A 25,134-nucleotide genomic window follows, 5' to 3' on the forward strand; every position below is an offset into this window, starting at 1 on the left:
CTCATCTGGTTTACACCATAGTGACACACAAACACGAAATTTTAAGTCCTCGTAAAATTTACTTGTTTTTAGCCATCATTTCATCATGGTTATACATACCATTTTCCGGTATGTTTTATAATCTCTGAAATTTTACTAATTTTCTCATCTGGTTTACACCATAGTGACACACAAACACGAAATTTTAAGTCCTCGTAAAATTTACTTGTTTTTAGCCATCATTTCATCATGGTTATACATACCATTTTCCGGTATGTTTTATAATATCTGAAATTTTACTAATTTTCTCATCTGGTTTACACCATAGTGACACACAAACACGAAATTTTAAGTCCTCGTAAAATTTACTTGTTTTTATCCATCATTTCATCATGGTTATACATACCATTTTCCGGTATGTTTTATAATCTCTGAAATTTTACTAATTTTCTCATCTGGTTTACACCATAGTGACACACAAACACGAAATTTTAAGTCCTCGTAAAATTTACTTGTTTTTAGCCATCATTTCATCATGGTTATACATACCATTTTCCGGTATGTTTTATAATCTCTGAAATTTTACTAATTTTCTCATCTGGTTTACACCATAGTGACACACAAACACGAAATTTTAAGTCCTCGTAAAATTTACTTGTTTTTATCCATCATTTCATCATGGTTATACATACCATTTTCCGGTATGTTTTATAATCTCTGAAATTTTACTAATTTTCTCATCTGGTTTACACCATAGTGACACACAAACACGAAATTTTAAGTCCTCGTAAAATTTACTTGTTTTTAGCCATCATTTCATCATGGTTATACATACCATTTTCCGGTATGTTTTATAATCTCTGAAATTTTACTAATTTTCTCATCTGGTTTACACCATAGTGACACACAAACACGAAATTTTAAGTCCTCGTAAAATTTACTTGTTTTTAGCCATCATTTCATCATGGTTATACATACCATTTTCCGGTATGTTTTATAATCTCTGAAATTTTACTAATTTTCTCATCTGGTTTACACCATAGTGACACACAAACACGAAATTTTAAGTCCTCGTAAAATTTACTTGTTTTTAGCCATCATTTCATCATGGTTATACATACCATTTTCCGGTATGTTTTATAATCTCTGAAATTTTACTAATTTTCTCATCTGGTTTACACCATAGTGACACACAAACACGAAATTTTAAGTCCTCGTAAAATTTACTTGTTTTTAGCCATCATTTCATCATGGTTATACATACCATTTTCCGGTATGTTTTATAATCTCTGAAATTTTACTAATTTTCTCATCTGGTTTACACCATAGTGACACACAAACACGAAATTTTAAGTCCTCGTAAAATTTACTTGTTTTTAGCCATCATTTCATCATGGTTATACATACCATTTTCCGGTATGTTTTATAATCTCTGAAATTTTACTAATTTTCTCATCTGGTTTACACCATAGTGACACACAAACACGAAATTTTAAGTCCTCGTAAAAATTTACTTGTTTTTAGCCATCATTTCATCATGGTTATACATACCATTTTCCGGTATGTTTTATAATATCTGAAATTTTACTAATTTTCTCATCTGGTTTACACCATAGTGACACACAAACACGAAATTTTAAGTCCTCGTAAAAATTTACTTGTTTTTAGCCATCATTTCATCATGGTTATACATACCATTTTCCGGTATGTTTTATAATCTCTGAAATTTTACTAATTTTCTCATCTGGTTTACACCATAGTGACACACAAACACGAAATTTTAAGTCCTCGTAAATATTTACTTGTTTTTTATCCATCATTTCATCATGGTTATACATACCATTTTCCTGTATATTTTATAATCTCTGAAATTTTACTAATTTTCTCATCTGGTTTACACCATAGTGACACACAAACACGAAATTTTAAGTCCTCGTAAAATTTACTTGTTTTTAGCCATCATTTCATCATGGTTATACATACCATTTTCCGGTATGTTTTATAATCTCTGAAATTTTACTAATTTTCTCATCTGGTTTACACCATAGTGACACACAAACACGAAATTTTAAGTCCTCGTAAAAATTTACTTGTTTTTAGCCATCATTTCATCATGGTTATACATACCATTTTCCGGTATGTTTTATAATCTCTGAAATTTTACTAATTTTCTCATCTGGTTTACACCATAGTGACACACAAACACGAAATTTTAAGTCCTCGTAAAATTTACTTGTTTTTAGCCATCATTTCATCATGGTTATACATACCATTTTCCGGTATGTTTTATAATCTCTGAAATTTTACTAATTTTCTCATCTGGTTTACACCATAGTGACACACAAACACGAAATTTTAAGTCCTCGTAAAATTTACTTGTTTTTAGCCATCATTTCATCATGGTTATACATACCATTTTCCGGTATGTTTTATAATCTCTGAAATTTTACTAATTTTCTCATCTGGTTTACACCATAGTGACACACAAACACGAAATTTTAAGTCCTCGTAAAATTTACTTGTTTTTAGCCATCATTTCATCATGGTTATACATACCATTTTCCGGTATGTTTTATAATCTCTGAAATTTTACTAATTTTCTCATCTGGTTTACACCATAGTGACACACAAACACGAAATTTTAAGTCCTCGTAAAATTTACTTGTTTTTAGCCATCATTTCATCATGGTTATACATACCATTTTCCGGTATGTTTTATAATCTCTGAAATTTTACTAATTTTCTCATCTGGTTTACACCATAGTGACACACAAACACGAAATTTTAAGTCCTCGTAAAATTTACTTGTTTTTAGCCATCATTTCATCATGGTTATACATACCATTTTCCGGTATGTTTTATATCTGAAATTTTACTAATTTTCTCATCTGGTTTACACCATAGTGACACACAAACACGAAATTTTAAGTCCTCGTAAAATTTACTTGTTTTTAGCCATCATTTCATCATGGTTATACATACCATTTTCCGGTATGTTTTATAATCTCTGAAATTTTACTAATTTTCTCATCTGGTTTACACCATAGTGACACACAAACACGAAATTTTAAGTCCTCGTAAAATTTACTTGTTTTTATCCATCATTTCATCATGGTTATACATACCATTTTCCGGTATGTTTTATAATCTCTGAAATTTTACTAATTTTCTCATCTGGTTTACACCATAGTGACACACAAACACGAAATTTTAAGTCCTCGTAAAATTTACTTGTTTTTAGCCATCATTTCATCATGGTTATACATACCATTTTCCGGTATGTTTTATAATCTCTGAAATTTTACTAATTTTCTCATCTGGTTTACACCATAGTGACACACAAACACGAAATTTTAAGTCCTCGTAAAATTTACTTGTTTTTAGCCATCATTTCATCATGGTTATACATACCATTTTCCGGTATGTTTTATAATCTCTGAAATTTTACTAATTTTCTCATCTGGTTTACACCATAGTGACACACAAACACGAAATTTTAAGTCCTCGTAAAATTTACTTGTTTTTAGCCATCATTTCATCATGGTTATACATACCATTTTCCGGTATGTTTTATAATCTCTGAAATTTTACTAATTTTCTCATCTGGTTTACACCATAGTGACACACAAACACGAAATTTTAAGTCCTCGTAAAATTTACTTGTTTTTATCCATCATTTCATCATGGTTATACATACCATTTTCCGGTATGTTTTATAATCTCTGAAATTTTACTAATTTTCTCATCTGGTTTACACCATAGTGACACACAAACACGAAATTTTAAGTCCTCGTAAAATTTACTTGTTTTTAGCCATCATTTCATCATGGTTATACATACCATTTTCCGGTATGTTTTATAATCTCTGAAATTTTACTAATTTTCTCATCTGGTTTACACCATAGTGACACACAAACACGAAATTTTAAGTCCTCGTAAAATTTACTTGTTTTTAGCCATCATTTCATCATGGTTATACATACCATTTTCCGGTATGTTTTATAATCTCTGAAATTTTACTAATTTTCTCATCTGGTTTACACCATAGTGACACACAAACACGAAATTTTAAGTCCTCGTAAAATTTACTTGTTTTTAGCCATCATTTCATCATGGTTATACATACCATTTTCCGGTATGTTTTATAATCTCTGAAATTTTACTAATTTTCTCATCTGGTTTACACCATAGTGACACACAAACACGAAATTTTAAGTCCTCGTAAAATTTACTTGTTTTTAGCCATCATTTCATCATGGTTATACATACCATTTTCCGGTATGTTTTATAATCTCTGAAATTTTACTAATTTTCTCATCTGGTTTACACCATAGTGACACACAAACACGAAATTTTAAGTCCTCGTAAAATTTACTTGTTTTTAGCCATCATTTCATCATGGTTATACATACCATTTTCCGGTATGTTTTATAATCTCTGAAATTTTACTAATTTTCTCATCTGGTTTACACCATAGTGACACACAAACACGAAATTTTAAGTCCTCGTAAAATTTACTTGTTTTTAGCCATCATTTCATCATGGTTATACATACCATTTTCCGGTATGTTTTATAATCTCTGAAATTTTACTAATTTTCTCATCTGGTTTACACCATAGTGACACACAAACACGAAATTTTAAGTCCTCGTAAAATTTACTTGTTTTTATCCATCATTTCATCATGGTTATACATACCATTTTCCGGTATGTTTTATAATCTCTGAAATTTTACTAATTTTCTCATCTGGTTTACACCATAGTGACACACAAACACGAAATTTTAAGTCCTCGTAAAATTTACTTGTTTTTATCCATCATTTCATCATGGTTATACATACCATTTTCCGGTATGTTTTATAATCTCTGAAATTTTACTAATTTTCTCATCTGGTTTACACCATAGTGACACACAAACACGAAATTTTAAGTCCTCGTAAAATTTACTTGTTTTTAGCCATCATTTCATCATGGTTATACATACCATTTTCCGGTATGTTTTATAATATCTGAAATTTTACTAATTTTCTCATCTGGTTTACACCATAGTGACACACAAACACGAAATTTTAAGTCCTCGTAAAATTTACTTGTTTTTAGCCATCATTTCATCATGGTTATACATACCATTTTCCGGTATGTTTTATAATATCTGAAATTTTACTAATTTTCTCATCTGGTTTACACCATAGACACACAAACACGAAATTTTAAGTCCTCGTAAAATTTACTTGTTTTTCCATCATTTCATCATGGTTATACATACCATTTTCCGGTATGTTTTATAATCTCTGAAATTTTACTAATTTTCTCATCTGGTTTACACCATAGTGACACACAAACACGAAATTTTAAGTCCTCGTAAAATTTACTTGTTTTTAGCCATCATTTCATCATGGTTATACATACCATTTTCGGTATGTTTTATAATATCTGAAATTTTACTAATTTTCTCATCTGGTTTACACCATAGTGACACACAAACACGAAATTTTAAGTCCTCGTAAAATTTACTTGTTTTTAGCCATCATTTCATCATGGTTATACATACCATTTTCCGGTATGTTTTATAATCTCTGAAATTTTACTAATTTTCTCATCTGGTTTACACCATAGTGACACACAAACACGAAATTTTAAGTCCTCGTAAAATTTACTTGTTTTTAGCCATCATTTCATCATGGTTATACATACCATTTTCCGGTATGTTTTATAATCTCTGAAATTTTACTAATTTTCTCATCTGGTTTACACCATAGTGACACACAAACACGAAATTTTAAGTCCTCGTAAAATTTACTTGTTTTTAGCCATCATTTCATCATGGTTATACATACCATTTTCCGGTATGTTTTATAATATCTGAAATTTTACTAATTTTCTCATCTGGTTTACACCATAGTGACACACAAACACGAAATTTTAAGTCCTCGTAAAATTTACTTGTTTTTATCCATCATTTCATCATGGTTATACATACCATTTTCCGGTATGTTTTATAATATCTGAAATTTTACTAATTTTCTCATCTGGTTTACACCATAGTGACACACAAACACGAAATTTTAAGTCCTCGTAAAATTTACTTGTTTTTAGCCATCATTTCATCATGGTTATACATACCATTTTCCGGTATGTTTTATAATCTCTGAAATTTTACTAATTTTCTCATCTGGTTTACACCATAGTGACACACAAACACGAAATTTTAAGTCCTCGTAAAATTTACTTGTTTTTATCCATCATTTCATCATGGTTATACATACCATTTTCCGGTATGTTTTATAATCTCTGAAATTTTACTAATTTTCTCATCTGGTTTACACCATAGTGACACACAAACACGAAATTTTAAGTCCTCGTAAAATTTACTTGTTTTTATCCATCATTTCATCATGGTTATACATACCATTTTCCGGTATGTTTTATAATCTCTGAAATTTTACTAATTTTCTCATCTGGTTTACACCATAGTGACACACAAACACGAAATTTTAAGTCCTCGTAAAATTTACTTGTTTTTAGCCATCATTTCATCATGGTTATACATACCATTTTCCGGTATGTTTTATAATCTCTGAAATTTTACTAATTTTCTCATCTGGTTTACACCATAGTGACACACAAACACGAAATTTTAAGTCCTCGTAAAATTTACTTGTTTTTAGCCATCATTTCATCATGGTTATACATACCATTTTCCGGTATGTTTTATAATCTCTGAAATTTTACTAATTTTCTCATCTGGTTTACACCATAGTGACACACAAACACGAAATTTTAAGTCCTCGTAAAATTTACTTGTTTTTAGCCATCATTTCATCATGGTTATACATACCATTTTCCGGTATGTTTTATAATATCTGAAATTTTACTAATTTTCTCATCTGGTTTACACCATAGTGACACACAAACACGAAATTTTAAGTCCTCGTAAAAATTTACTTGTTTTTTATCCATCATTTCATCATGGTTATACATACCATTTTCCGGTATGTTTTATAATCTCTGAAATTTTACTAATTTTCTTATCTGGTTTACACCATAGTGACACACAAACACGAAATTTTAAGTCCTCGTAAAAATTTACTTGTTTTTTAGCCATCATTTCATCATGGTTATACATACCATTTTCGGTATGTTTTATAATCTCTGAAATTTTACTAATTTTCTCATCTGGTTTACACCATAGTGACACACAAACACAAAATTTTAAGTCCTCGTAAAAATTTACTTGTTTTTAGCCATCATTTCATCATGGTTATACATACCATTTTCCGGTATGTTTTATAATCTCTGAAATTTTACTAATTTTCTCATCTGGTTTACACCATAGTGACACACAAACACGAAATTTTAAGTCCTCGTAAAATTTACTTGTTTTTAGCCATCATTTCATCATGGTTATACATACCATTTTCCGGTATGTTTTATAATCTCTGAAATTTTACTAATTTTCTCATCTGGTTTACACCATAGTGACACACAAACACGAAATTTTAAGTCCTCGTAAATATTTACTTGTTTTTTATCCATCATTTCATCATGGTTATACATACCATTTTCCGGTATGTTTTATAATCTCTGAAATTTTACTAATTTTCTCATCTGGTTTACACCATAGTGACACACAAACACGAAATTTTAAGTCCTCGTAAAAATTTACTTGTTTTTAGCCATCATTTCATCATGGTTATACATACCATTTTCCGGTATGTTTTATAATCTCTGAAATTTTACTAATTTTCTCATCTGGTTTACACCATAGTGACACACAAACACGAAATTTTAAGTCCTCGTAAAAATTTACTTGTTTTTAGCCATCATTTCATCATGGTTATACATACCATTTTCCGGTATGTTTTATAATATCTGAAATTTTACTAATTTTCTCATCTGGTTTACACCATAGTGACACACAAACACGAAATTTTAAGTCCTCGTAAGAATTTACTTGTTTTTAGCCATCATTTCATCATGGTTATACATACCATTTTCCGGTATGTTTTATAATCTCTGAAATTTTACTAATTTTCTCATCTGGTTTACACCATAGTGACACACAAACACGAAATTTTAAGTCCTCGTAAAATTTACTTGTTTTTAGCCATCATTTCATCATGGTTATACATACCATTTTCCGGTATGTTTTATAATATCTGAAATTTTACTAATTTTCTCATCTGGTTTACACCATAGTGACACACAAACACGAAATTTTAAGTCCTCGTAAAAATTTACTTGTTTTTAGCCATCATTTCATCATGGTTATACATACCATTTTCCGGTATGTTTTATAATATCTGAAATTTTACTAATTTTCTCATCTGGTTTACACCATAGTGACACACAAACACGAAATTTTAAGTCCTCGTAAAATTTACTTGTTTTTAGCCATCATTTCATCATGGTTATACATACCATTTTCCGGTATGTTTTATAATCTCTGAAATTTTACTAATTTTCTCATCTGGTTTACACCATAGTGACACACAAACACGAAATTTTAAGTCCTCGTAAATATTTACTTGTTTTTTATCCATCATTTCATCATGGTTATACATACCATTTTCCAGTATGTTTTATAATCTCTGAAATTTTACTAATTTTCTCATCTGGTTTACACCATAGTGACACACAAACACGAAATTTTAAGTCCTCGTAAAACTTTACTTGTTTTTTAGCCATCATTTCATCATGGTTATACATACCATTTTCCGGTATGTTTTATAATCTCTGAAATTTTACTAATTTTCTCATCTGGTTTACACCATAGTGACACACAAACACGAAATTTTAAGTCCTCGTAAAATTTACTTGTTTTTAGCCATCATTTCATCATGGTTATACATACCATTTTCCGGTATGTTTTATAATATCTGAAATTTTACTAATTTTCTCATCTGGTTTACACCATAGTGACACACAAACACGAAATTTTAAGTCCTCGTAAAATTTACTTGTTTTTAGCCATCATTTCATCATGGTTATACATACCATTTTCCGGTATGTTTTATAATATCTGAAATTTTACTAATTTTCTCATCTGGTTTACACCATAGTGACACACAAACACGAAATTTTAAGTCCTCGTAAAATTTACTTGTTTTTATCCATCATTTCATCATGGTTATACATACCATTTTCCGGTATGTTTTATAATCTCTGAAATTTTACTAATTTTCTCATCTGGTTTACACCATAGTGACACACAAACACGAAATTTTAAGTCCTCGTAAAATTTACTTGTTTTTAGCCATCATTTCATCATGGTTATACATACCATTTTCCGGTATGTTTTATAATATCTGAAATTTTACTAATTTTCTCATCTGGTTTACACCATAGTGACACACAAACACGAAATTTTAAGTCCTCGTAAAATTTACTTGTTTTTAGCCATCATTTCATCATGGTTATACATACCATTTTCCGGTATGTTTTATAATATCTGAAATTTTACTAATTTTCTCATCTGGTTTACACCATAGTGACACACAAACACGAAATTTTAAGTCCTCGTAAAATTTACTTGTTTTTAGACATCATTTCATCATGGTTATACATACCATTTTCCGGTATGTTTTATAATCTCTGAAATTTTACTAATTTTCTCATCTGGTTTACACCATAGTGACACACAAACACGAAATTTTAAGTCCTCGTAAAATTTACTTGTTTTTATCCATCATTTCATCATGGTTATACATACCATTTTCCGGTATGTTTTATAATCTCTGAAATTTTACTAATTTTCTCATCTGGTTTACACCATAGTGACACACAAACACGAAATTTTAAGTCCTCGTAAAATTTACTTGTTTTTATCCATCATTTCATCATGGTTATACATACCATTTTCCGGTATGTTTTATAATCTCTGAAATTTTACTAATTTTCTCATCTGGTTTACACCATAGTGACACACAAACACGAAATTTTAAGTCCTCGTAAAATTTACTTGTTTTTAGCCATCATTTCATCATGGTTATACATACCATTTTCCGGTATGTTTTATAATCTCTGAAATTTTACTAATTTTCTCATCTGGTTTACACCATAGTGACACACAAACACGAAATTTTAAGTCCTCGTAAAATTTACTTGTTTTTAGCCATCATTTCATCATGGTTATACATACCATTTTCCGGTATGTTTTATAATATCTGAAATTTTACTAATTTTCTCATCTGGTTTACACCATAGTGACACACAAACACGAAATTTTAAGTCCTCGTAAAATTTACTTGTTTTTATCCATCATTTCATCATGGTTATACATACCATTTTCCGGTATGTTTTATAATCTCTGAAATTTTACTAATTTTCTCATCTGGTTTACACCATAGTGACACACAAACACGAAATTTTAAGTCCTCGTAAAATTTACTTGTTTTTAGCCATCATTTCATCATGGTTATACATACCATTTTCCGGTATGTTTTATAATATCTGAAATTTTACTAATTTTCTCATCTGGTTTACACCATAGTGACACACAAACACGAAATTTTAAGTCCTCGTAAAATTTACTTGTTTTTAGACATCATTTCATCATGGTTATACATACCATTTTCCGGTATGTTTTATAATCTCTGAAATTTTACTAATTTTCTCATCTGGTTTACACCATAGTGACACACAAACACGAAATTTTAAGTCCTCGTAAAATTTACTTGTTTTTATCCATCATTTCATCATGGTTATACATACCATTTTCCGGTATGTTTTATAATATCTGAAATTTTACTAATTTTCTCATCTGGTTTACACCATAGTGACACACAAACACGAAATTTTAAGTCCTCGTAAAATTTACTTGTTTTTATCCATCATTTCATCATGGTTATACATACCATTTTCCGGTATGTTTTATAATCTCTGAAATTTTACTAATTTTCTCATCTGGTTTACACCATAGTGACACACAAACACGAAATTTTAAGTCCTCGTAAAATTTACTTGTTTTTAGCCATCATTTCATCATGGTTATACATACCATTTTCCGGTATGTTTTATAATCTCTGAAATTTTACTAATTTTCTCATCTGGTTTACACCATAGTGACACACAAACACGAAATTTTAAGTCCTCGTAAAATTTACTTGTTTTTAGCCATCATTTCATCATGGTTATACATACCATTTTCCGGTATGTTTTATAATATCTGAAATTTTACTAATTTTCTCATCTGGTTTACACCATAGTGACACACAAACACGAAATTTTAAGTCCTCGTAAAATTTACTTGTTTTTAGCCATCATTTCATCATGGTTATACATACCATTTTCCGGTATGTTTTATAATCTCTGAAATTTTACTAATTTTCTCATCTGGTTTACACCATAGTGACACACAAACACGAAATTTTAAGTCCTCGTAAAATTTACTTGTTTTTAGCCATCATTTCATCATGGTTATACATACCATTTTCCGGTATGTTTTATAATATCTGAAATTTTACTAATTTTCTCATCTGGTTTACACCATAGTGACACACAAACACGAAATTTTAAGTCCTCGTAAAATTTACTTGTTTTTAGCCATCATTTCATCATGGTTATACATACCATTTTCCGGTATGTTTTATAATATCTGAAATTTTACTAATTTTCTCATCTGGTTTACACCATAGTGACACACAAACACGAAATTTTAAGTCCTCGTAAAATTTACTTGTTTTTAGCCATCATTTCATCATGGTTATACATACCATTTTCCGGTATGTTTTATAATATCTGAAATTTTACTAATTTTCTCATCTGGTTTACACCATAGTGACACACAAACACGAAATTTTAAGTCCTCGTAAAATTTACTTGTTTTTAGCCATCATTTCATCATGGTTATACATACCATTTTCCGGTATGTTTTATAATATCTGAAATTTTACTAATTTTCTCATCTGGTTTACACCATAGTGACACACAAACACGAAATTTTAAGTCCTCGTAAAATTTACTTGTTTTTATCCATCATTTCATCATGGTTATACATACCATTTTCCGGTATGTTTTATAATCTCTGAAATTTTACTAATTTTCTCATCTGGTTTACACCATAGTGACACACAAACACGAAATTTTAAGTCCTCGTAAAATTTACTTGTTTTTAGCCATCATTTCATCATGGTTATACATACCATTTTCCGGTATGTTTTATAATATCTGAAATTTTACTAATTTTCTCATCTGGTTTACACCATAGTGACACACAAACACGAAATTTTAAGTCCTCGTAAAATTTACTTGTTTTTATCCATCATTTCATCATGGTTATACATACCATTTTCCGGTATGTTTTATAATATCTGAAATTTTACTAATTTTCTCATCTGGTTTACACCATAGTGACACACAAACACGAAATTTTAAGTCCTCGTAAAATTTACTTGTTTTTAGCCATCATTTCATCATGGTTATACATACCATTTTCCGGTATGTTTTATAATATCTGAAATTTTACTAATTTTCTCATCTGGTTTACACCATAGTGACACACAAACACGAAATTTTAAGTCCTCGTAAAATTTACTTGTTTTTCCATCATTTCATCATGGTTATACATACCATTTTCCGGTATGTTTTATAATATCTGAAATTTTACTAATTTTCTCATCTGGTTTACACCATAGTGACACAAACACGAAATTTTAAGTCCTCGTAAAATTTACTTGTTTTAGACATCATTTCATCATGGTTATACATACCATTTTCCGGTATGTTTTATAATATCTGAAATTTTACTAATTTTCTCATCTGGTTTACACCATAGTGACACACAAACACGAAATTTTAAGTCCTCGTAAAATTTACTTGTTTTTATCCATCATTTCATCATGGTTATACATACCATTTTCCGGTATGTTTTATAATATCTGAAATTTTACTAATTTTCTCATCTGGTTTACACCATAGTGACACACAAACACGAAATTTTAAGTCCTCGTAAAATTTACTTGTTTTTAGACATCATTTCATCATGGTTATACATACCATTTTCCGGTATGTTTTATAATATCTGAAATTTTACTAATTTTCTCATCTGGTTTACACCATAGTGACACACAAACACGAAATTTTAAGTCCTCGTAAAATTTACTTGTTTTTATCCATCATTTCATCATGGTTATACATACCATTTTCCGGTATGTTTTATAATATCTGAAATTTTACTAATTTTCTCATCTGGTTTACACCATAGTGACACACAAACACGAAATTTTAAGTCCTCGTAAAATTTACTTGTTTTTATCCATCATTTCATCATGGTTATACATACCATTTTCCGGTATGTTTTATAATATCTGAAATTTTACTAATTTTCTCATCTGGTTTACACCATAGTGACACAAACACGAAATTTTAAGTCCTCGTAAAATTTACTTGTTTTTAGCCATCATTTCATCATGGTTATACATACCATTTTCCGGTATGTTTTATAATATCTGAAATTTTACTAATTTTCTCATCTGGTTTACACCATAGTGACACACAAACACGAAATTTTAAGTCCTCGTAAAATTTACTTGTTTTTATCCATCATTTCATCATGGTTATACATACCATTTTCCGGTATGTTTTATAATATCTGAAATTTTACTAATTTTCTCATCTGGTTTACACCATAGTGACACACAAACACGAAATTTTAAGTCCTCGTAAAATTTACTTGTTTTTATCCATCATTTCATCATGGTTATACATACCATTTTCCGGTATGTTTTATAATCTCTGAAATTTTACTAATTTTCTCATCTGGTTTACACCATAGTGACACACAAACACGAAATTTTAAGTCCTCGTAAAATTTACTTGTTTTTATCCATCATTTCATCATGGTTATACATACCATTTTCCGGTATGTTTTATAATATCTGAAATTTTACTAATTTTCTCATCTGGTTTACACCATAGTGACACACAAACACGAAATTTTAAGTCCTCGTAAAAATTTACTTGTTTTTTATCCATCATTTCATCATGGTTATACATACCATTTTCCGGTATGTTTTATATTCTCTGAAATTTTACTAATTTTCTCATCTGGTTTACACAATAGTGTCACGGAAGTTTGTCATTTCCTTTTATAAAAACACTAATATGACAGATCACACTTAAATTCTTTGACGCACAGGATAAATAAATAGCTGCATCTCGATCCGTTTTAAATTACTTTGCACCGAAAACATTTGCTTTAATATTTCTGCAAGGTTTGTTAGAATTTGATTAGGTCGCTTATTTACTGAAAACTGCTTCAAATTATTGTTGAGATGTCTTCCAATATAAAAAGTAAAGTAAATTCACGAGGGAAAAGTTTATTCTAAAAAGCAAGAGACCGGTAAGATTATGTGTACGTTGACAGTAAATGAATTCTCAACCAGAGTTCTATCTGAACGTCAAGTTTATTTTTGAAGAAAAAAGAGCTATCGATTTCTCAAAGTGAAGCGCACAATGTGTACAGAAAGAAAAAACGTATTGCAGACAGGGTAAAAGAATGATAAACTTTTTGTACCCTCTTTGATTAATGCAGAAAATATTGACTAAATTTGAAATGTAACAGCTATAAATCACATGCTCTATAAATATTTTTAGATTGATCTAATGTCATCGGAGAAGAGCCTCAATCCGATGGTTTTGCTATATCTTGATGGACATGGAACGGTTAAAGCTGCTGGTAATTCTTCTATCAAAAAGATTTTAGACTTGTGTAGAAGTTAAGAATTGAATTGGATTATTTTTGTGTTTAAAATACGATTGTCGGTATAGAAGTAATGTAATCAATTCATTTAAACAGGAACGCCCGGCCTTCGTCGAGAAATCTTGAATATTTCCCGAGATGCCATGTGCAAATATGTTGAAGACAATTCTTTGATTACAACTGACTCCCCAAGTACTAACTTTTATTTTGTTGTTTCTAAATTGTATAAAAACAAATAAAGGTGTCACAATGCTGCAATAAAGTCTGTATCATTTTATATTAGAAAGCTGTGAAGACGTTTATCAAGTGCAGGAGATACGCTCTGATCTTGTTGATCCTGATGCTTTGGAAGAAATAAAACAAGGGACTTGGTCGTGCAAAGAGCTACGGAAACTGGTTTTAAATATGGTTCTCCCAAGAACAGCTGACATCGGTAAAACTATTTTTGTATATTTGTGAGTAACTAATTTCTGATATACAACGGCAGACCTCGTGAATTCAAGATTGGTTTTAGACAAGAAAGGAAAACGGAAGTGGAAAGTGGCTAGAGTGAGAGACTTTTGGCTTAAAGCAGAGAAACCGTTGTTTTGGCCTCCTCACATCCCATTTGTTTCGCCATCTGCCAGGATTAATCAACCTTCAGGTAAATCAAGTGAATCAATCTTCAATATTTTCATTGTTTTTATTTACATATTGTACACCATTCTCAGAGGATGATTACGATGAAGAAGAATTTGATGATAAAACAGAACGCTCGAGAAAAATTTTAAATAAGAAAGAACTGATAGAGATCGCTCTATCGTATGGAGAATACGTTCATGAAGTGAGTATTATTGTTGTAGATTTAGTATATAGAAGACAACTCACTGCTTCTCTTAACTTTTGTTTAATTAGTTTACTGGAAATGAAAAAAATGAAGAGACAACACAATCATTTGGTCAAGGAAGACAAGAGGTACACACTAACCATCTTTTAAGAAATAATATAAGAACATTTAAACACGAACTGCTATTTGCTTTTATTCCCAAGAAAACTAATCGAGATGCGAATGTTGGAAAAGATACGTATACAAGCGAAGAAGATAAAAGAAGTGATGAGAGCGAGAAAAGAGAAGATTTCGAAAACAAATTTGTTGATAACGAAGCTGCATTAAATAACATAAAAGAGGATGAAAGGGTAAATGAACGTCCAGGAAATTACAAAAAACAGCGTACCAAAAATGAACGTTTTTTTCTATACCCATCAGGAAGAGGATACACAATTAGTGAATTTACAACAGATGAGAGACATGTACGAAAAAGTAAGAAAACTTTTAGAAACTCACATTTATTTTTAAATTTCAAAACGATACCACAATCCATTTTAGAGAGAAATAGCTTGTATTGTTCGCGCAATGTTAAAAGACCCCCTAAAATATGTTGAAACAGCCTACGAATTGTTGGACTTAGCTGATACACATCAACATCCTATTACGAAAAATTTAAAGTATGAAATGCTAATGTTTATTGACTGATTGAACGGTTCTAATCTAAATGACAATTTGTTGATTCCTTAATAATATTTGAGTAGGTCACACGAAAAAGACCTCATGGGCGTTCCACATGATTACGACACAAGTTGTCCTGGAGACATTTTCAACGCTTTAAGCATTGATCCCAATAGACTTCAACTCGATTCATTTCTATACGGAGTTGCACATCAATGTCATTTGGCATCCGAAGTAATATTTTGCTCTGTAAATCTCTAAGTTTTTTTATTTATAAAAGAAACACATCTTTTTCTAGCGCTCACGACAAACAAGTAAAGCAATTTCAAATGAAGAAATTATAAAAGAAATACAAGATTTCAACACTGAAGGTGAACATTCTCAAAATTCAAATCACGAAGAAAATTCCTTAATATTAAACAAATTTAGAAAACCTACATGACAAGCAAATTATTCCCTTTTTTAGAGGTTACCCTTACTAACACGCATGTTCAATGCATTGCTGGAGCACTTCGTGCGTCATTGGAAATATGGAGTCCCCAGTTTGAACTATTTCATATCTATTTTCCGTGTTTATGCCAAGTTACGGACAACGGAGGAATAGGCTACTTTAGTTTGACAGTTGGCAAAACTTTTTAAAATAGTTATGTATTTATGGAGCAAACACATGAATGTCTCATGTAAATGTTTCTATTGAATATGTGAAAAAAATTCCTGACGATAATAGAAAACTATATCTTTGACAGGAAAGAATGCAGTGAAGAGAGTTAAAGGTGACATTCATATATTGAAAATATTTGACAAAAAGGAAAACGACAAAGGTAGCATCAATGCCTTTTTAGAGTGAACTGTTTTGATGGTATTGTAATATACAAGAGTGATGTCGAAACATTAAATGGAAGCAAGTGGTTGTGTGATACCATAATTGACTTTTTAAGGTAATGTGAAATGATTCAAATCTAACATATAGAAGGAAGCAATAAAAACTTTACAAGCTAACTTAAATTACATGAATGCAATAGGTATTACTGCAAAACGGCAGAAAGAAAAGACGATGGGGAACAATATTATGCCTTTTCTAGTTTTTCCAACAGAAACTACTCATGAAAGGACACGTGTAAGTGTCCGGTTAAGATTTCACCCTAGATTCTAGAGATAATTACATGTTATAATATTTGCAATTTTTCAGATCAAAGCGACCATTAGATCTTTCGGGATGCAACTTACATGGAGTGAGGAGATACACACCTAAAAACATGTATCAATATAAAATGATTTTTATACCAGTCTGCGACATGTAAGAATTTTACAAAGAAAATCAGTTTCTATAGTTCAATTCTATGAGATACTTGAGACATGATATATTTTAAAGGACACATTGGTGGCTAGTGGTCTTTGAAGTTTTCACAAGTCGTTTATACGTGTTGTGCAGCATGGGTTGGAAGAATAAAACTGTTGCTTCAAACATAAGAAGGTTGTTATTTCTATACATACTGAGCTAACAGGTTGCCTCTTTTGATATGTACCGACATGTTTTCTAACTTCATAAACAGCTTTTTTAACGTTAAGGTATCTCCAACACATAAAAGAAGAGCAACAATGGCCAGACCACATGGGAAGCATTTCAGAGCCTATTTATGCGGATGTAAGTCGAGTAATTGTTTGACAAGCATAAACACATTGATCTATAAAGTCAATGTATGGATATGTCACAAACGTTGTTATTTAATCACCATTCAGGTTGCAAGGCAAAAAAATGGTCACGATTGCGGCGTATATTTGTTAGAGTTTGCAAGAGTAATAATAAAGGAGGTATTTTGTTATGTAGACATTTGCTGTCGCAAAATACGCAAATAATTTAAAAGCAACATATTCCAGTATGTGACATATAACAGATAATTTTATCATATTTTAGGGATGCATCAACTCATCGATAGAAAATATAAACAGTGAGGGAAGACGTACGCAGCTAAAAGAGCTTCTTCAGTCCCTGTAACAGTCGACCTGTTTACACACAATGAAAAACAGGCGTTATATAAATGGTCAATGCTCGGCACATTTGTTCAATTACTTCTTCATATAAACTCTGATTGTGTCATGAGGTGCAACATTACTACTACATAGAATAATCGTGGAGTAAATATATATACTTAATAACTAATGAGTACCAGCATTATCCATTGACGTTGAAAAGCTATAATATCGTGCGAGTTATGATTTCAACATTTTAAAAATTGATTTCATTCATTTTCATATCCAAAATTTTTCATTATGCTATAAATGCGAAAAATATGAAGCTGTTTGAGGACAAAATGTTACAGCTATACGTTACGCAGACATGTCATAAATATGACGTATTTTCTTTAAAATGATGAATTTAGAAAAATATTTCAACTGTTACTTAGACTTTTTTTGTTTGTTCCAAAGTGTTAGCATTTCGTTTCAACATGGTTCCCAATTAAATAATACTGGTTTTCAAATACTACTTATCTGATAATATTGCTGATTGCAAGAAACGTTTCCCTCTCTGGAACATCCCGTCCAGGATTGCATTTTATTATGCGCAACATGTTTCTGTACCAAATATACAATTTCGAAAATAGCAAAAAGTTGTCATATTCCATGTATGAAACCATTGACGCAAGTGGCTTCATTACAGAGTTACACTGCTCTGCAGCTTGGCTGTTGTGCGTTTTTAAAATGGGATATCTATTAATATCGTATCCCTCAGAGCAACCTATAAGAGTCAAAGATATGAGTCGTTTCAATTTCGACACACTTAGCATAATAAAATACGAGTTTTATACCAGAATGGTTTCTCCAATGAAACTTGTCGACGATGAATTTGGATTTTTTAAAAAAAGCAGGATCGCGGTTAAGGCAGTACTCGTGTAGTTTGCACGCGTTGTCATAGATCACTAGTTCAGGAGCTAAACATTATAAGTTTATTTGTTTACAATTGGGAGTAACGAAACGCTAACAATTTCACAATTCTCATAAAAGAATGAGAAATACCTCAAAAACTTCAAATTACCTTCAGAAAATCGAGTTCTTAAAATGGTAAAAGGAACATTGGGTGATTCATGATCGGGCATCACTTGAAAGCCGTAACAAATACCTAAAAAACAATAAAAAATCTCATAATTTTTCAATGAGGAGAGTTTACGGGATGAATTTTCCTGTCATTCTATGATCAAGAACATTAATGCTTCTTTGCCATACCGTGCGGACATAAAATAAGGAATATCCCAGGAATTAAAGACCCATGCTTCTTCTTTGAACGAACGCCTTTGGCACAATCATCTAAATGACCAGCTCTTTTGTGTCAAGAACATAGTGCCCACGTTCAACAAGAGAAGGCAAAGATGGAAAAAAACCTAACTGACCATCACACTGAACTTGGGGAAGGTTGTGGGGCAAACGCTCACACCCGTTTTGGTCAGTAAAAGGACTGGACGCTTTGGCGACCATTTCCCCACACAAAACACGTATGGGGTTTGGCAGCTCTGCAAAATGATTGCAAAGACAAAACAAGAGGGGGACCTGTTCGTGCAAAAGTTGTAAATCAGACAATGGATTGTCCTTTGGATTTGCTCCGTTGGCAATTCTGATCAACAAATCCTTCACCTCTCTCACAGGAGGTACAATTGCACAAACAGGTTTATCTGACGCAAGTGCTTTGAGAAGTCTTATGCAAGGTTCTGGAAACGTGACACCAAAATGTTCCTCTCTAAGGGATACGATTAGCATTTTAGGCCAGGAGATGAAATCTAAATAAACGAGCAATAGTAAAATAGCCTGTAAAAATAGCTACAACATGTTCTTAGCATATTGTACATCAATAAACAACTAACAACATTCATACTTCCGAGGTTAATTCCACGAGTTCGTCTTCTGTAATTTGGTTCTTTATAAATTTCTTCAACAACTCTCTCTGCCTCTTCCGATTGAGGAAGTTCCGCGTTTCGAACCTAGTGTTGGAAAAATCCGCCCCAAAATAAAACACATGTCCAGCTAGCCAATGAAAAATACACACCCAGAAAAACACTTATCTTCCATCCATCGTAGGGCCTTCTGGGGAGCTACCTTACGAGGCAAGAAGGTTTTTTGGATACCAAGTGCCGTACCGTCCATAACAACTTTTTTCGGATGTTTTCCACAGATGTTACAATGAAAAGCGTCAACAAAGTCAATGTCAAGTAATCTAAATAGCGTAAAAAATCAGTGTTGTATCCAGCAAGGATTTTTTAGATCTATGGTTAAAAACCAATTAACATAGTTATTCTTAAAAGCGGATACAATACTGCCTGTTTTGTCAACAAAATAAATAAGAATGCCATTTGATCTATTCAGTGTTGCCACTTCATAAGGAAAGTAAAATGATAGTAAATAAATGTTCAGACTTTCTTGGACATTAAAAGTAGGATAGTGTTTTCATTTTTTGTACCTCTCTATGTACCCTTTGTTGACCATTACCTACAGGTGGGAGCACCTCTGTGCACCTACACTCCCCACCCTTATCATAAATTCACCACCAATGAAATGATCAAATGCTAAACATACGTAAGTGCTACAGATATATATATATATTGGTAGCATACGTACTTTATCATTTATATTTAGCATTACAACAAAAGTTAATTTAAACAAACGAATATCCGATCAAATAAACTTTTAAATACATGTAACTCACCAAAAAATTGGTGCAGGTTGAAATAAAAAAAAGTTACCTAATCATTGCAGTAACTGCCAGACGAAACTTGGTGTAAGTTATAATGCCAGAAAAATTCAAATTTCCTGACATAACTTGTCTTTGGACGTACGTCACGTAATATTTATACATGGGCAGGCTAAACCATTTAAAAGATGAAAAGATATTTTCATGAATTCATAATTAATCATGTAGATAAAAATGTTTACTTCATACTTGATAACTGACTATCACACGTACCTTGAAACCAAAAAATGCCTTATATAATCTTTGAGGACTGCATGCGAAATGGAAAATGATCCAAACCACAAGACGTTGTTCTCGATACCATTGTACCGCTTCTTGTTTGTGCATGTAGAACACGGTCGATAATACACTAAAAATTCACAGAAGATTGTAGTCGTGACACTAATACAAAGAAAGTAATAAATAATTCAGTTTACAAACCATTCACACAGTGGAAATCATAAAGATACGCCACATGACAGCCTTCCTCATCCAGCCAGTCATCTGATACATCACGCTTATCCCAAGCAGCACCACAAGAGCAAGTACCACAAGCACTAGGTACGAATATCTTTGACCAGTTCATAGCCAGAAGCTTAGCAAAATGATTGGCATCATTCTCATCACAACCTGTGTGAAAAAATGAGTATTGAAAATTAAATGACGATTCCATGTTTTTGGCCACCCATTACACAAACACATGTATATTATTTCCATTTACTACACTACTTTACCTATTTCAAATAATTTAACTTTTTTTTCACTACGTAGTAATTTCTCATTTAAGGTGAGGTTTCAAAAGCTAACTTAAAATGTGCTAGCTGCGAGTCGTCATCATCTTGTACGATTTCCAGCGCCTTCCCAAGAGTTGTAACATGAATGCAGAGGTAAGATGAACAATTAGAACATCTAGCTCTGCTTGAGGTAGTGCTACTTTAGAATAAGTAAATGTGCACACCCCCATTCGCGATTGACTGGTTTTACAGCAATCCAGTTGGGACCACCACTAACGGCTTTAAACAAGTCCTGTAACATGAAAGGAGCTATCGTAGAACATATTATAATTTAATCAATGACTGCAAGTAAAAACCTCTTTAGGAAACATTCCACAGTATGAATGATCTATTGGGTCAGATGTTCCTGATTTTTCCACAACTTAAAAATTAAAAACAAACATACCATCAATTTTATGCAAAATTACTTTTTTCACAGGTTGGCATGATATTAGCATACTGTTCTCATATAGCAAAATAACCACCATTCTGCATTATTACATGTTTCTGGATGTAGATCGTCCAGGTTAGTAGAGTCCTGAAAATGACTGTTATTGTTGGTGTTGACTGACGTTTCTACAACCTTAGTGGTAGTCATCTTCAAAAATTTTGATCTGAACATCAACACAAACAGTCCTTCTCAGGACTCAACTACCTGGACGACCTACATCCACAAACATGTCACGATACTCCCGAGTTCAAACCATTTACTTTATTCTGCATTATGAGAACAATAACATACTCTTGAAAAAACTTGATTCTTGTGAGGTTATTCCCAAATTTTCATCATAAGTCTCCAAAAATCTTTCCATTGCCAATATATGTAAGCATTTTGGATAGCTTACAACTATTAAAAGAGTATTCCAGAAGTTAGTGCTTAAATTTACAATTAGTCATTTTTAATAATCTTGTATACCTTTATCTGTACTTAAATTAGTATTTGAGCTAAGGGCCTGCACAAATTCCAGTCGCAATCGATCACATGAACAGCCAAACAACCAGACAAATCCATTTACACGATAATGAGGGTACCGATGAACAAACACATATGAAGTGTGCTTAATTAAATGTAAAATATATATGAATATAACATTATAAAATACATTCACTACTAAGGAGCTCACCATAATTTTTCTTTTCTCCACATTATAGTCAAGAATAGCAAATGATTGATGTTCCCCCAAATTTGTTACTGCAGAAAATTGAAGCAATAACCCAGTATAATGCAAAACAGCTGCAATATTTTTCTAGAAAAAAACAATACATTTTGTTGGGAACTTAAATTCTTTGACTCAAGTTTAAATTGTTTCAAGAGGGAAAATAACTCCAGTCAACAAGTGGTTACAGTTTTTCTTCTAGGCAGAGAACGGAAATTACATTCATGATAAGTTTCATATGAAAACATTGTATGCCAGGGTTAGAGTGGTCAGTGTTAACACGCATATGTGCTTCCTAGGTTGTGGTAGGGTTCTTTTCTGTGAGACCAATGCATGTTATGAGTGTGTTGTTTCTCCTAAAGTTTTACATTATCTTGGTGATTATTTGAACAAGTTTCCATTAAGGGAGAAATATTTATCTTGTTGACATAGTGATTATTGAGTCATGAATAAGTTGTTATGATTGTCAATAATGTTTGATTATGAATGCTAACTGAAGTATTTAAAGATTTATTTGATATATAATATTTTATGATATGCTTATTAATTTGAGAAATGAAAAACATGATTAAGGTGTTTCACTATAAACATTACTCACAATAAGCTTAGTCAACTTATAGTCACTTTTATATATTTATACATAAACATTGTGTCCTCCTCATGATTACCATATACATAGATGGTAACCCTGCACTTTGGCAGAAAGTATATTATTGCATATTATAGGTGAGGATCACATTAAATACATTATAGTAGATTGCATCAAGCATAAAATCCTGAGTTAAGTTTTAAACTATTAAGATTTCATCTTATCTGTGCTACTTTATTTCATATTGCTCTGAGCACTATATTTGTATCTGCAAGTTGCACTTACTTCATCAGGTTGAGATTTGTCGACATCAACGGTAATAGTTTCATCAATATTCTGGGAAATCTAAAGAGTTTATAATATTACTTTGGCTTTCTGACAAGCATAAAGAATTTACTGTATTACTTTACAGAAACCTGAATAATTCAACTAAAAACTAACCAGATGCAACGGTTGTTCAAGAGTGATGTTTGACTCAACACATTCTTCTAACAATGGATGATCATCATGCATTTCCTAAGAGAAAGTTTGCAATGCTCCATATATGATAAGTAACATATTTAATTTTTCATTTCACCTAAGGTTCACAACTTTAATGCAACACATCCCACACAGATATTTCAGACTTCATAATTTTGAGATACTTAGAGACTAACCACATTACATTCCACTTCGTAGTCTTCGTTTGATTTAGATTGACTGCTATGAGGGGCCATCTATTTTGTGATGAAACAATGTATTATAAGTTGTCAACTAAAACATATTTCACACATATGTTTACTACCACTAAACAATTAACTTGCAATAGGAAGAAAATGTATCTGTTCGGCGCTGCTGGTGGGCTTACAACAATCAAGCTTAAATGCAACATATTTCCTTCTTACCTTTCTGTACAAGCTTTCGTTGAACATGCCAAAATTTTATAAGCAACATAATTGTACTAATATGTACAGAGACCTTGCAGAGAGCAAAGTAGGAACTCCAAAATAGTTCACAAATTCCAAAGTCAACTATCAATTCTTGCACATTAGTGAATATGTTAAAATATTTAAACCAAAGAGGGCTATCTATATGTACTTGAAACAATGTATACCACCACAATTATCATCCGTAGATAACTCCCCTACAAATGCAAGTGAATGAATGGCTTTAATAATTTCACAATCATAAGCATTATGTAATACGAAAAGCAGCTTGATTGTTTGTAGCCCACCAACAGCAAATTTCCATCATGAAAGTATATGGATGGAGAGTATTATCTCAAAAATCAGATAATGTGGTAGTTGAAATGAAACTTCATTTCTTAAGTTGAAGCTGAAATTGAGTTACTTGAAACAAATTAATTTTTATCCTACTGAATCAATAGGTGATCGTCGATGACCTCGAGTGTAGAAAAACGTGTTTGAACGCTTAAACTTTTTCCCAAAACGATACATTTTTTCATTAACCTTCGAAACTCCAATAGCCAATTTGTTGTTAGGAAGTTACTACTCCATGTGACTTTGATTTAACGGAAGATATCAATTTGCATTATCATATGAATTAAATATCTAGTAGCAAATCTACTACAAGTGTAAATATCAAAATATGCCAAGTTGCCAACTTGTGTTAACTGTGAGAGTTATTTTAAACATATTATTTCAAATAAAACATAAAGATTCCATTAATGATCACTCTATACGTGTTAAAACATAAAAAAGTTTGTAAAATGTAGATGGTTGTAAGTGTGGTT

General features: G+C 31.4%; 4 protein-coding genes and 2 long non-coding RNA genes across 6 annotated transcripts; 2 read left to right on the plus strand and 4 right to left on the minus strand.

Annotated features, from left to right (window-relative positions):
- The first annotated feature begins 14,301 nt into the window (after positions 1–14,301).
- LOC124438627 lies at positions 14,302–16,805 on the plus strand. The gene is made up of 14 exons (XM_046988803.1): positions 14,302–14,320; positions 14,397–14,468; positions 14,575–14,656; positions 14,777–14,872; positions 14,964–15,113; positions 15,195–15,323; positions 15,391–15,503; positions 15,575–15,634; positions 15,710–15,856; positions 15,927–15,980; positions 16,047–16,165; positions 16,250–16,400; positions 16,465–16,537; positions 16,633–16,805. The coding sequence occupies exons 3-14, from the start codon at positions 14,584–14,586 to the stop codon at positions 16,803–16,805; spliced, it is 1,338 nt and encodes a 445-aa protein (XP_046844759.1). The 5' UTR covers positions 14,302–14,320; positions 14,397–14,468; positions 14,575–14,583.
- A 451-nt stretch (positions 16,806–17,256) lies between these two features.
- Positions 17,257–18,651, plus strand: LOC124438834 (ubiquitin-like-specific protease ESD4). The gene is made up of 6 exons (XM_046989049.1): positions 17,257–17,283; positions 17,356–17,463; positions 17,539–17,640; positions 17,736–17,811; positions 17,907–17,978; positions 18,082–18,651. Exons 1-6 carry the CDS (start codon positions 17,270–17,272, stop codon positions 18,160–18,162), a joined length of 453 nt encoding a protein of 150 aa, XP_046845005.1. The 5' UTR covers positions 17,257–17,269; the 3' UTR covers positions 18,163–18,651.
- On the minus strand, positions 18,564–19,916 carry LOC124438628. The gene is made up of 5 exons (XM_046988804.1): positions 19,597–19,916; positions 19,389–19,483; positions 19,201–19,284; positions 18,974–19,096; positions 18,564–18,903 (listed from the first exon to the last, which is right to left on the minus strand). The coding sequence occupies exons 1-5, from the start codon at positions 19,914–19,916 to the stop codon at positions 18,653–18,655; spliced, it is 873 nt and encodes a 290-aa protein (XP_046844760.1). The 3' UTR covers positions 18,564–18,652.
- Positions 19,917–20,242: 326 nt separating this feature from the next.
- Positions 20,243–21,210, minus strand: LOC124438835. The gene is made up of 3 exons (XR_006946174.1): positions 21,118–21,210; positions 20,897–21,016; positions 20,243–20,370 (listed from the first exon to the last, which is right to left on the minus strand). It is a non-coding gene; the product is annotated as an uncharacterized LOC124438835 (long non-coding RNA).
- LOC124438836 lies at positions 21,210–21,649 on the minus strand. Its single transcript, XR_006946175.1, has 3 exons — positions 21,618–21,649; positions 21,325–21,513; positions 21,210–21,253 (listed from the first exon to the last, which is right to left on the minus strand). It is a non-coding gene; the product is annotated as an uncharacterized LOC124438836 (long non-coding RNA).
- Positions 21,650–21,813: 164 nt separating this feature from the next.
- LOC124438629 lies at positions 21,814–24,529 on the minus strand. Its single transcript, XM_046988805.1, has 9 exons — positions 24,287–24,529; positions 24,059–24,118; positions 23,844–23,918; positions 23,688–23,747; positions 22,781–22,903; positions 22,573–22,714; positions 22,399–22,503; positions 21,974–22,038; positions 21,814–21,909 (listed from the first exon to the last, which is right to left on the minus strand). The coding sequence occupies exons 1-9, from the start codon at positions 24,311–24,313 to the stop codon at positions 21,814–21,816; spliced, it is 753 nt and encodes a 250-aa protein (XP_046844761.1). The 5' UTR covers positions 24,314–24,529.
- Positions 24,530–25,134: the final 605 nt, after the last annotated feature.

This window comes from Xenia sp. Carnegie-2017, unplaced genomic scaffold, assembly GCF_021976095.1.
Source record: "Xenia sp. Carnegie-2017 unplaced genomic scaffold, XeniaSp_v1 HiC_scaffold_19, whole genome shotgun sequence".
In the NCBI taxonomy this organism is placed as follows: domain Eukaryota; kingdom Metazoa; phylum Cnidaria; class Anthozoa; order Malacalcyonacea; family Xeniidae; genus Xenia; species Xenia sp. Carnegie-2017.